General features: G+C 42.5%; 1 protein-coding gene across 6 annotated transcripts in view; it reads right to left on the bottom strand.

The window, feature by feature from the left end:
- ATP8A1 (ATPase phospholipid transporting 8A1) overlaps window positions 1-13,995 on the bottom strand; it is a 209,931-nt gene that overhangs the window by 175,452 nt on the left and 20,484 nt on the right. For 3 of the 6 annotated variants that reach the window (XM_036332553.1, XM_036332562.1, XM_036332544.1), the window contains exons 1-4: window positions 4,604-4,706; window positions 3,300-3,414; window positions 2,076-2,175; window positions 1,045-1,143 (exon numbers count right to left, since the gene is read on the bottom strand). In XM_036332553.1, the coding sequence (XP_036188446.1) occupies window positions 1,045-1,143; window positions 2,076-2,175; window positions 3,300-3,414; window positions 4,604-4,691 (402 nt within the window). In that variant the 5' untranslated portion in view covers window positions 4,692-4,706. Of the gene's footprint in view, window positions 1-1,044; window positions 1,144-2,075; window positions 2,176-3,299; window positions 3,415-4,603; window positions 4,707-13,995 lie in introns of those variants that run through there. The other 3 variants (XM_036332572.1, XM_036332580.1, XM_036332590.1) reach the window with 2 other exon arrangements.

Here is a 13,995-nt window from a genome sequence, read left to right on the forward strand (position 1 = left end):
CGGTGTGGCCCTGCAGAGGTATTAAGGGTGCATTAATTACATGTTTGACCATATATAGAAGGCTAATTTTTAAGCTGATAATTTTGTATGGCCTGCGAATGATGTTATAAATATCCAAATGGCCCTTGGCAGAAAAAAGGTTCCCCATCCCTGGTAAACAGTTGGCTGACCCATGTCTAACGGTCTAGTGATGCTATGGCTCATGTGTTCTCAGTGAGATCCCAATTGGATCCCTCGCAGCTATAATATTAATGAATGTTTGTGTAACTTTAAATTGGAGCTTTCTAAAGAATGCCTTGGCCTTTCCTCTCCTTACCATCTGACTTGCCTGAGGCTTAACAGAAGGTCCTTTGAGACAGGCAAATTATTTAAAGGGCACAGAAAAAAATGTTGACTTCCTCAACTAAGGTAGGCAAACAACAGATAAAATAGGAGAAAAAGAAAAGCCTGAATTTATTTTGGGGAATGTATTTTATAAAAGGGAAACTGACTTCCTCTTTTCTCGGCTACTACGGAAAAATAAAAATAGCACATTTGCTGTTGCTTTCTTCTAATAAAACAAGATAAAAGAAAAGGAAACTTAGAACTACTAAAATAAGAAAGGAATCATAGGTATTTAATGAGGTGAAAACTAGGGTATATAAATTTAAAAATAAAAAATACCAAGAAACCCTTTACTACATTTAGATAGTTTGGAGGTTCTGTTTAACTTGAAACAAAGTTCAAATTGAAAACTGAACATAATTAATAATAATGTTCAAATATATTTTTTCTAAGTCAATTATTTCATTCAAATTGATTTCATTCATTAATAAACTACACACATAAGGAAACACTATAGCAAGCATTTTGAAATGTTAATAATATAAAAATCAATAGAAATTAACTGCAGAGGTGGGAGGATATTCTACACACTTCTAAGTTAAATGGGCATTTAAGCAGCCTGCGTCAAGAACGAAATAACTGAAAGAAGGAATAATATTTTAAAATAGTCATATAAAACTAAAGAGTCACATTTACTTATGAAAAGAATCAAGTACTTACAATATCCTCTATGGTTTCTTTGACAGCTGCCACAGCTAAAATAAATAAGAGGGGAACCAGTGTTGTGTAGCGGCCTGTTGGTGACACATCGGGTATTTGCTATTTGAAGGAAGAGGAAAAGAGAGAAATCCAGTGAGAACTAGCAAGTTGATAATACATTTAAAAACGGTAACATCTTAGTGCCTCTTAAAATATGCTTCCTTGATTTTACTATCTTAGCAGACTGACACTGGGCAAGACGATTTGCTCAAGTCTAAGAAGCAGCTGGAAGAGCATGTTAACTCGCTTCCTGGCAAGCAGCTGTGTGTAGGACTAACACCTACAAAGGGGGCTTGGTTATATACATTACAGGATACCCATATAGTAATATATCATATGACCGTTAAAATATAATATTTTAGCTACACAATGAATCTCATGGGAAAATACTGATAAAGCAGGTTATGAAACGTATGTACTCTGTGGTCCCCTTTGAACACTAAATTAATATACAAGAAAAAAAAAAAAAGACCAGAAGGATATACACCCAGATTTTAAGAGCGTAGTTGCCTCTTGGTGGTGGAATGAGTTATAAATTTTGTCTTTAGGCATTGATATGTTTCCTAATACTTTCTACAATGGGTGTATGCTATTTTTTAATAAAACTTTTTCCCCCCTGATTACAACTAACACAACTACAAAGAGAAACAAGATTTAAAGTGATAATTCTTGTCTTCTAAGGTTCAGAATTGACAGTTACATTGCTACTAAAATAAACTGATGTTTTAAGAAATTGCCCCATCCCCCTTAGAACCCAAACGGATAGTCCTCGCCACATCAAATTTACAGAATGTTTAAAAATAAGCTGATAAAAATGAATGGAAAAACTGAAAGAGGTAGTGAAATTCTAACACGGCTGTAGCAGAAGCTGGAAATGTCCACCCAAACCAGCTGATTTCTCTGTGTTCGAATAAGCTTCGGAAGATTGGTCACAGGCTTTTATTAAATCCGAACATCTGCTGTCGAACTAAGGTTTTACGACAGGACTTTACCTGAAGCAGTGCAATAAAGAGAAAGAATGAATTGGCGGCTCTTCTGAACTGAGAGTAGAGAAATCGTGGAAGGAATGTGATGATGTTGTATTTCGCAGTGCTAGAAAACAAAATGGAAAGTAGCATAAAACTTAATTGCTCCACAATTAGCTCCAACGTTTACAAAATTCTAGTATCACCATCTGCAAAAGTAGATGAGGAGCCTCTGTTCTCTGCTTCAAGTTGGGAGACTATTGCAAATGGTCATTAACCTGAATGAAAAGGAGTGAAAGGAGCTGCATAAATGAACGGTAAGACTTTCACTTTCTGCCTAACATCTTTCTTTCTCCTTGGTCAGCCATCCTGTTTAACATCACCAGGGGTAGCTTACAAAGAAGGGCAACTTCACTTAAGAAAATGTATAATACGTTCATTGAAAATAAAATCTTGCAGAAAAACCCCAAAGTCAGCAGTTTGAGCAGCAGGACCAGAGAGACTTGAAGTAGAGATGCCGTCCCTGGATAATGTCAGAGAAATGGGGAGTTTCCTGGATTTGAATTTTCTTCACGGACCCTCTACGACTTTGGCTTGGACTCCACACTGAACACTTCAGATATAGCCAGTCAGTCACAGTTTAGGTATTAGAAACATCCAATCTTCCTCTTCTTAATAACAGAGAGGAGATTAAAGGGACACACGCCACACTCCCCAAACTGTGAAAAGTTCCTCTTGCTTAAATTTTAAGTTGTGAATGTTCACTTTAAATGGGCATGTCTCCAGTTTAGGAATGTTGCCAATGGAGAAACACTGGGCTAGCATTGGGGGTGCTCACTTGGTTCCAGGGGACACTAAATGAATTGGGCTTATAACAGAGATACGTTTATATTATTGTTGCAATGAATCTATAACAATGGAGTAATTCTCACAGCCCTTCATTCCTCACCACCATACTAAATTTTGCAGCTATTTAACCAAAAGGAGTTATCCGTGAAGAACGGCAAAGAACCTCTTCTAAAATGTGAAAACCCAAACAACAATCTATTAACAGGTTTAACACAAAGGGATTACCCATGAGCAGCTGCTTATCCTTTCTGCTCCTTCCTTATTGGCCACAAGATGGAGAAAACTCTCAATATTAACTGATGTAACCGCAAGCTCTTTGCAATCTTTTTCGTTTTGGCTGGGAGAAGGCCCATAGGACTTGGCCTGCTGGCTGGTCCCAGGTCATTCTTTAGCAGGTCCTACCTGACGTGGTTGTTGCAGAACTTGGTCAGCTGGGGCTGGTTGATGAATATAGTCCGTATTTCTTCCTGGTCTGCCAGGGAAGTCTTCTCTGAAACATCATCGGTCTTCTCATAACCTTAAAGAGAGAGAGAGAGAGAGTCTTCTTACTCGATAAGAATTGCTTCATTTTATTGTCTAGACCAGTGATGGCGAACCGGTGACACGCGAACTCATTTTTTTGGTTGATTTTTCTTTGTTAAATGGCATTTAAATATATAAAATAAATATCAAAAATATAAATCTCTGTTTTACTATGGTTGCAAATATCAAAAAATTTCTATATGTGACACGGCACCAGAGTTAAGTTAGGGTTTTTCAAAATGCTGACACGCCGAGCTCAAAAGGTTCGCCATCACTGGTCTAGACCAAAGCCACATTTCATAACTATTCCAGAACCTAAAATCTGTTATAAGCTACATGCATCTCCTTATTGGTCTTGTTTCTTTCATGATAAAAAGAAAAAGCCCCACATTTAATATTTCTACTAAATTTAAAAGGCAGCATTTAATAGTATGTAAAAACTGACCCATTTCAAAAACAGTGACCGATTTCCAATTTTTGTTCATCTTTCCCCCATATATGTTCAACGTACTTTATTTCCTCCCAATACATAAGAATGTGTCCAAAAGTAAAAAAAAGTTTAAAATTGGTTTACATTATAGCTTTAGACAAGAACTGACAAGACAGAGGTAATTTAAAATATATTTTAAAAATGTAAGCATACATATTGAATGCTTTTGTTTTTTCTTTCCTTTTTGGATGAAGACAGAAAAAAGATGAACAATGAGGCTTAAATAGGAAACCACCACAATTACTTAACTCACTATGAGCATCTTACTCGTTTCACTAATTAGAATTTATGTTCACAAGCAAATTTAAAATGTTTTGAGATCAAGTCATCTCACAATCATTGTAACAATTCAACAGATTCAGGCAATTTCAACTAGGAAACAGCTTATTGCAAAGTTGACGGTGGTTTTAAAAAAAATACATGTAAGTTCTAGAAGAATAAAACAATTTAAACTGCTTACTTTACCCTATTGAGAATTCAACAAGGCTGGATTAAATCATTCCCTCCCCCTTTGCTAGAGAGGCTCACACCAACAGTACTCTACCTCAAGTACCCACTTTCCTTCTCTTTTCTGCCAAGCCAATGCCAACTCCTCCCTTAAGAGCTGCAACTTGGGGTCTCTCACTAAAGTCAGTGAACCTTCTCCGTGTTCCCACAGTCCTCCATGCTCCCCTCTCCCCAGCAAAACACTTACCAGAACGTTTCCTTACTGCCTGCTTGTGAGTCAGTCTCCCCCTAACAGAAAGGGAACTCCCTGGGGCTACGGGTGGCGTGTTACTCATCTTCCTAACATGGCACAGGCAGCAGGTACTTGGTAAACGTTTGCCGAATAAACAAACACCACATGACAAAGGAGTGGTTACTTGGCCGTTTTGTTCTGGGGCAAGTGAATGCTTCTCCACCCAATGATAAGGACACCAAGGCAGCCAAGAGCTGGTAATCATCTGTGCTCTAAGACAAGCTGGCCTGTGGGGTTTTGTTGCTACATGAACCGGGAAAATCACTCAGGCTTTCTACAAAGGAGAGGAACATGGGCATGGAGACCAAGGGTGCAGGGAAGAGTGTAGAGTGTGCAAGGGAGTGGGAATCTACACTAATAAAAGGCAAACATGCAAATTGACCGTACCTCTGCTACACCTTAAGCCACGCCCACCAGCCAATCAGAGTGACTATATGCAAAGTAACCCAACCAAGATAGCAGCCGGCAGCCACGGAGCTGGAGCAAGCAGGAGGCTTCGTTGCCCCAATGATGGAGGAAGCCAAGCTTCCCGCCTGCCGCAGCAGCTCTGAGCTCCACTCAAAGCAACAAAGTTTCAATTATAGAAGGTAAATAAGCCTCAGATACCTGCTTTCAGCCGGCTGTGGCCATAGAGCTGGAGTGAGCAGGAGGCTTCCCTCCTGCCTGCCCTGGCCAGCTCTGAGCTCCTCTCAAGGCTACAAAGTTTCAATTATAGAAGGTAAATAAACCCCATATACCTGCTTTCAGCCAGCCGTGGCCACGGAGCTGGAGCAAGCAGAAGTGGGTTCCTCCATCGAGGAAGCCAAGCTTGCCTCCCGCCTGCCCTGGCTGAATCTGAGCTCCTCTCAAGGCTACAAAGTTTCAATTATAGAAGGTAAATAAATCCCAGAATTAAAAAAAAGAAAAAGAGAAAGAGGAGAGGCTGGGAGCTTCCGTTGCCGGCGGGCTTGGCCAGTCTGAAAACGGCCCTCAGCCCCTCACCCAGACTGGCCAGGCACCCCAGTGGGGAACCCCCACCCTAAAGGGGGTGTGGCCAGCCTGAAAACAGCCACCAGCCCCTCACCCAGGCTGGCCAAACCTCAATGGGGTGAGGGTCCCCACTGGGGGGGGGCTTGACCAGCCTGCAAACAGCCATCAGCCCCTCACCCAGGCTGCCTAGGCACCCCAGTGGGACCCCCACCCTGATCCGGGACAGCCTTCAGGGCAAACCAGCCAGCCCCCACCCATGCACCAGGCCTCTATCCTACATAATCCTATATAATAAAAGGGTAATAGGCAAACTGATCCTAACAGCAGAATGACTGGGAATGACTGGTCACTATGACACACACTGACCACCAGGGGGCAATGCTCAATGCAGGAGCTGCCTCCTGGTGGTCAGTGCGCTTCCACAGGGGGAGCTCTGCTCAGTCACGAGCCAGGCTGACAGCTGCCAGTATAGCGGTGGTGGTGGGAGCCTCTCCCGCCTCCTCAGCAGAGCTAAGGATGTCCGACTGCAGCTTAGGCCTGCTCCCCACTGGCAAGTGGACATCCCCCGAGGGCTCCCGGGCTGCCAGAGGGATGTCTGATTGCCAGCTTAGGCCCAATCTTAGGCCCAAGCCAGCAGGTGGTCATCCCCCGAGGGGCCCCAGACTGCGAGAGGGCACAGGCCGGGCTGAGGGACCCCAACCCCGAGTGCACAGATTTTTGTGCACTGGGCCTCTAGTAGGACATAAAGATGAAGCACAGACAAAGGCCAGGTAGAGACAGGTGAGATACGGCACTAAAAAAGCACCCAGGCTGGGACTGAGGGCACCTGTCATGCTTGTGAAGAAGTCTGATGGCATCCTCCGGTTGGCAGGCAGCTTTCCAGGTAGACAGGCAGGGAGTGAGAGTCATGGTTTATACTCGGCACTCGGATGTCACACGGCTCCACGTAAGTACTGTGACCCTCATTTTACAGTTAGACACATCAGCAGCTTGGCCCATGGTCAGTCACATGGTTCATAATTTTCTTTCACTACATCATGTGTTAGATACACTAGCTTTCCCTCCTAGTTTCATAGAATCCAAATTTCACATATGTATTAATACAGACCAAATGTTTGTGCCCCTCCAAGATTCATCCCTCAAAGGGGTAGTATCGGAGGTGGGCCTTTGGGAGGTGATTAGGACACGAGGGTTGAGCCCTCGTGAATGGGATTAGTGCCCTTGGAAAAGAGACCCCAGAGAGATCGCTCATCTCGTCCATCATACGAGGACACAGAGAGAAGACAGCCATTTCTGAACCAGGAAGTAGGTCCTCACTAGACACTCAATCTGCTGGTGCTTTGATCTTGAGCTTCCCAGCCACAAAACTATGAAGTTTTGTTACAGCAGCCCAAACAGACTAAGACATGGGTTATCCAACAGAGGCACATCAACCTTCAACATTCTTAAAGATGTTCCTAATGACAGCGCCAAGGGCACAGTGGACTGACTGTTCATGGCACCGCACCTGGACAGAGCCTCAGGAACAAACACCAGGTCTCTGCTCTGCTCTGAACTGATACCCTCAGGCTGTACTTTATGTAACTGGACTGTTGGGGGCCTGAGTCCTGGGATGTTCTTAGCTGAAGAGTTAGGCGTCACTCCTCCTGACATACCCATTTATATTGGGGTCTCAAAGGCTGCTAGGGGGAGTTGGAGATCACATCTCCTCACCTATTAACTTGTATTCAAGAATTTATATGAAGCAAAGGACAAAGGAATTAAAATCAACCCCTTCCCCAACATGAAAGCTAGAGTATTTAAAACAATTTTGATGGACTAGTATGTCCCCAACCAAGGTCTGATAATAAGGGACCTTTAAGAAAAAAACTCACCAAAATGAGGGGGAAAGTCTACACTGGTGACCTGTTCTCAATGAAACAAGAACATAGAATATGTATAATAAAGACAGTCTATGCCAGCGGTTCTCAACCTGTGGGTCTCGACCCCTTTGGGGGTCGAACGACCCTTTCACAGGGTCGCCTAAGACCATCAGAAAACACATATATAATTACAGATTGTTTTGTGATTAATCACTATGCTTTAATTATGTTCAATTTGTAACAATGAAATTGGGGGTCACCACAACATGAGGAACTGTATTAAAGGGTCATGGCATTAGGAAGGTTGAGAACCACTGATCTAGCGGGTATTATGCTAAGTGAAATAAGTCAGACAGGGAAAGACAAATACCACATGATTTCACTTACGTGTGAAATCTAAAAAGCAAAATAAGCAAACAAATAAAATAGACACAGGTTCATTACCAGAGGTAAAGGGCAGGGGGACAGGGGATGTAGAAGTGAATAAGGGAGGGATAAATGGTGATGGAAGCAGGTTTGATCTGGGGTGGTGAACACACAATACAACATACAGATGATGTATTATAGAATTGTACACCTGAAACCTATATAATTTTATTAACCAATGTCACCATAATAAATTCAATAAAAACTTTTTTTAAAAAGTTAAGACTCACAGATACAGAAAATAGTCTGATGATTGCCAGAGGGAAGGTGGGTTAGGGGTGCTGGGTGAAAAAGGTGAAGGGATTAAGTAGTACAAATTGGTAGTTATAAAATAGTCCTGGAGACGTGAAGTACAACATAGAGAATATAGTCAGCAATACTAAAATGTTCAGTGCCAGGTGGGTACTTGAAATATGGAGGGGACTACATTGTAAAGTATATGATTGTCTAAGCACTATGCTAATCCTATATAATAAAAGGCTAATTTGCAAATTGACTGAAGGGCGGAACAACCAGTCACTATGATGCGCACTGACCACCTGGGGGCAGATGCCCAATGCAGGAGCTGCCCCCTGGCGGTCAGTGCACTCCCACAGGGGGAGCGCCACTCAGCCAGAAGCCAGGCTCACAGCTGGCGAGTGCAGCGGCGATGGCGGGAGCCTCTTGTGCCTCCATGGCAGCACTAAGGATGTCCGACTGACGGCTTGGGGAGCGGGCCTAAGCCATCAGTTGGACATCCCCTAAGGGCTCCTAGATTGTGAGAGGGTGCAGGATGGGCTGAGGGACCCTCCCCCAGTGCATGAATTTCATGCCCTGGGCCTCTAGTACAAAATAACATTGAATGCAAACTGTAGTTGAAAAATAAAACGAAAGGTAGGACCAGTAGAAGGTCAGAATGGTCCCAGGCATAGAATATTGCGGATACCATAGGCTTTCTTCACTCAGGCACGATGGGAAAGCCTTGGAAAGGTAGTGCATGTGCATCTGATATGGAGCACAACCCTTGGGGCTGTCAGTACGATCCCTGAGTAACTATGATACTCAAGGAGGAAGATCTGCACCAAAAACAAGGAGGCGAGGAACTCAGACAGTGGGAGACGGTGGTCACCATTGCCCTGCTTACTTCGGGCTCCAGCGAGCTTGGCTGCACAGGCTCTTTCACCAGCACTGACACACAGCAGTGCCACAGGCACCTGAGGCCCACTCCCAGGATGTCTGAAGGCCGGAGGTTGCAGGTACCAACTTGTGTATGCACCTGATAGCAGGTAGCAGTGATCAAGGCATAGATTCTCAGGAATACCCGAATGAATGCACCCAACCTCAGAGGTCCAAGGAATATCTCATGAAGACATCTGGGAATAAGACTGGCACACTTACTAATTTGAAACGTGAGAGTTTGTAACTGTTATGATTAGAATCTGCAATGAACTCTTACCTTACATTGTAGAAATAGGCAGGATAGGTTTGGGCAGATGGTAATGAAAATACCCAGACTCCCTCTGTGTAGAAGAGAAACAAGGCTCTTCTATTGGAATGAATGAACCAATCCTTGGCGGAAGGGAGGCAGCAATTTTGATCTCATATTTCTTCTGGGTTACGGATGAAAACACATTCCCTACATTCAAACTAATTTGAATTATATTATTATAAATAATTAATATATTATTAATCCTTTTATTATATAGGATTAGTTTCAACATGCACCAAAAAACTCTATTTTTATGCTTCTTTTTAATTTCATCTTCAAATAGCCACCTTCAACAGCTATGATGATCACACCTGGGCAATGCCTTCACTGAGATGCTGATGTACAGAGATGGCAAAGGTCCCTCCACCACTCTGCCCCAAAGAAGGTAAAACTAAGATGGTACAGTTGCCATTCCTTCCTAGACACAGTTTGTCCTTTGCTTTAAGGAGGGAAGCTGTGCCTCTTGGGATCTGTTTAATAATTCAGAGAGCTTGTTCACATAAATCATTAAAGATCACCAGGAGCTCTTCATCCACCTGTCTTTTCTCCCGAAGACTTACTAAGAATGGAGTCGGCTTTTGTGTCTTCCCCTCATGGAAGGCACGTGGAGGAGAGTGAGGCCAGATCTATCAACAGTTCTCATGGAGGCTTCATGGAAAGTGGGGCTTTCATTGCCCTTAAGTCATGCAGAAGGTTTTAGCTACTGAATGTCCTACAAGGAGATATTTGTATTGCTAAATAAGGATATACAAGCAGCTTTGATAAGGATATACTATTTCAGCTTCCAGCAATAACTTTCTGGATCAAGAAAACATAGGGTGATGATGGTCAGCACCCTAATCACAGCCCTGAAGTGAACACGTGCTCATCTTCCCCTAAGAGTGTCAGGCCATTAAGCCCTCGTAGTGGTTGTGTGGCAAGCTCATGTTCTCCCACTGATTACTTATGTGACCCCAAGCAAACCACACACTCCCGGGGGGCGGGGGTGTGTGTGTGTGTGTGTGTGTGTGGCTATTCTCTTCCCTTGTAAAGTGAGGAAGGTAGGCTAATAATCTTAGGTTCTTTTCCAGCTCCAAAGTCCTGGGAAATTCATAGCTACTGGGCACCAGGAAGGAAAAAAGTCAAATCTCATTTGTTTAGAAAAACAGGACAGTTTAAAAATAAAATACAAAATTTCCCTACTGGAGCCAGACGTTTCACAGCAACGGCTGCCTGGCATAATCTGCACCCAGAACTCATCACAGGGCCAAATGGTGGTTGTGGCCATGTCAAAAATCTCCTTATTTGAAAAGGTAAATAGTGACTATACTCGGTTGCCAGCAACTACTGTACCTGGCACTCACCTGTTGACCAGTGACTGCTGGGTTACTGAGTGTGTTGACTGACCTGTAGTCTTTCTTTCTTCCTCTACCTAGATTCATGATCACATGCTCATATGCCCACAGAATGACGGAACAGGGAAGAAAAGTGCTCAATAGTTATTGCGTGAAAGGTTTTTAGTCCTTTCATACAATGACAACAGAATTATCACCTCTGAAATCTCCCACTTCTCATCACAGATACCATGAGCAAATCAATACATCCATTGATCAGCAGTTCACTCATTCATTCAACACATACATTCAATAGGAGTTGAACACCGTGCCTACTGTGTGGCAGCCGGTTTTTAAAAGCTGCAGGAACAAGGGGGAGAGATCAAACTGGGAAGAGCAGGAGGGAAGCCCTGCAGCAAGAGTGAGCCTGGCGTTTTCAGGGACACGAGGACCAGTAACAGTGAACAGGAGCATCCAACGAGAAGAGGCAGGGCCCGATGGGGAGACATAGTAAGAAACTTGAATTTATATTCTTTATGCAATAGAAATCCACCCACTGAGCAGTTCTGGACCGGAAGATCATTTTGTGGCTACTGCGATAATCCAGGTGAATGGTGATTATGTGAGACTGTGGAGACAGAGACGAAAGGAAGTGGATGTATGCCTGATAGATTTGGAGGTGGAGCTGGTCTGACTGTTACAGCCTCTCCAGGTCTCTCATCATCCCAGCACGGTATGGAGCCAGAGACACCCACTGCCTGGTGCTACTCTAAGCAAAAGCCCAAGACTTAAAAGAAACAGGGTTTTCAATACAACAAATGATTAACCACTTATGGAAATGTCTCCATAGCCAAACAACCTGTCCTTAGACACCGCACATCCCTTTCTCATCAGGACACGGTAACCAATACTACTGAGAACACAAGGTATAACCCAGAGATTATAAGACATGAGAGAGTCAGGACTGGGAGCACAGGCCATGGAGAGAGAGAGAGAATCTAGCCCAGCAGTTATGAGCTGTGGGAACCTTAGACAAATTACATATCTCTAGTGGACTACCTCCTTCCACAGGTGTCTGTGGAGATTAAGGGAGATGATGCGCGTGTAAAGCACTTGGGACAGTGGCTAACTTCTCCTGTGCATATACACGTTCTAGTTATTATTTTCTGCTGGGGTTCTTGTTCCAGCATCTAGAAGGGTTCAGCAGTCTGGAAAAGGGTCTGTGTGTAATTTAAGTAAGAGTCCAGTGACAAAGCATAATTTTGAAAGGCATTTGGGGGTCAGAGGAGCCTAGTTAAAGAAACTAAGATCTCCTCAGCTCAGGACACCATGCTTTTTATTAACACTAATTGTCCTGAGGTGGGGCAGAGATATACTCATCAAAGGGTCAGGTTTCATTTACAGCAGTGGTTCTCAACCTTCTGGCCCTTTAAATACAGCTCCTCATGTTGTGACCCAACCATAAAATTATTTTCGTTGCTACTTCATAACTGTAATGTTGCTGTTATGAATCGTAATGTAAATGTCTGATACGCAAGATGGTCTTAGGCGACCCCTGTGAAAGGGTCGTTCGACTGCCAAAGGGGTCTCGACTCACAGGTTGAGAACCGCTGATTTACAGAGTCCATTGTCAAATTGGAAGAATCGCCTATGGGTGTTACAGTGTTTGGCCAGTAGGAGGCAATAACATGTAGATTAAGATGCCCTGAGCTGTCCGCAGTAAACAATCATCCCTTTTCAGGTTTGGGGAAATGCCCTCAGCCATTCCCAACAGGTGACAACATATGTGACTCAGCCCTTGTTGAGTTCCCAAGTTCTATCAACCTTTTGATGAAACTCTTGCAATTATGACATGCTGGAATTGGCTTCCGGCAATTTTCATTGTTGAAATCGGAAAGGCAGACTACAGAGAAAAGGAACAGGCTTTGTTATCAAATCTGTGTTCAAATTTGGATTATGGCACTTCTATATAACTCTGGGAAAGTTATTTTATGTTTTAAGGCTTGGCTTCCTCATGCATAAAATAGGGTTAATATGAGGATTAAATAACAGTATGTTAGCCATGTAGCACCATACTTGTCACTCCAACAGTTTCAGATGGGAAAAAAAGTCTTAGAAACACTAATTTAGGGTATTAACTTTTTAAAAAAAAAAAAAAAATCGGACACTATTTAATTAAAGCTGTGACCAGCAAATGAATCTAGAGAGTAAAATACTGAATTTTACTCTAGAATTATATAAATTAATATTAAGTCAGTACATGTTTTCCCCAAAATGTCATCTGTATAGTGGTTATGCAACCGAAAAGAAGAGGTGGGGAGGTAGAAGGGAGGAGAGAATAAGATACAAAATCATTCAGTTGCCTGATAATATGGTTACAGAACCATTACATTTTTGCAGACTCAACTTTATTGCAATTATAAGTAAGGCTGTAATTGAAATCAGAATAGCTATTATATTAACTCCCCAAACATATTTAGGAAAATTCAATTATATATTCTTCTTACTCAATGGCTTCCAATATTAGACATTAAAGAGACCATATTGATTGCTCATGTTTCTTGACCTAGAATGAGATCATTAGACAAACAGCCATGCTTGCAACAGTCATATAATCAAATAAAAGAATATTAACTGGAAAACAAACCAGAGACTTAAAAGGCACAAACGCAGAACATACGTGTGATTAAAGGTAGGTGTTACTTACCTTGGGAAATTATGAGCATTACCCATGGTCTATTCTAAAGGTTTGAATATGTCTTTATTTTGTTGTCTGGGAAAAGCAATAATAATAAATGTCCTTATCTAAAACAAAAATTCTTTTTGGCTCAAGTTTCTGGAACAAAACCATCTTTGGCTGAATAATTTAGATGTTTGTATTTTATTTACTTTGTTTTTAGTGCTATCTTTATATATGCACATGTATCTAGTTTATTTAATTGGAAATACAGAAGCAGTTACTAGAGCTATGGAAGGGATGTGAATCACACGTTCTGCATTGTTGAAGCAGAATGGTCAAACGTTCGGTTGTGAGCCAGGCAGCAGCCGTTCAGACAGACAGGGTACAAAAGGAACCACCACTCCGCAAACAATGAACCGGGTGCTTTGAAGGTTAAGATTTACACACTACATTTTCAGATATGGCAGTGATACGTGCCACCAACATTTCTAAAGCATGCAATACCTGACTATTTAGTCAGGGGCACTGACCCCTTTTCCCTTAGATTGTCAAAGTATAAAATGACAGTAGCCAACACAACAATAGCTGCTCGGTGTGAATGAATCAAGAATATACCTATTTTTTTCCTG

The sequence above is a fragment of the Myotis myotis genome, unplaced genomic scaffold (genome assembly GCF_014108235.1).
Source record: "Myotis myotis isolate mMyoMyo1 unplaced genomic scaffold, mMyoMyo1.p scaffold_m19_p_1, whole genome shotgun sequence".
Taxonomy (NCBI): domain Eukaryota; kingdom Metazoa; phylum Chordata; class Mammalia; order Chiroptera; family Vespertilionidae; genus Myotis; species Myotis myotis.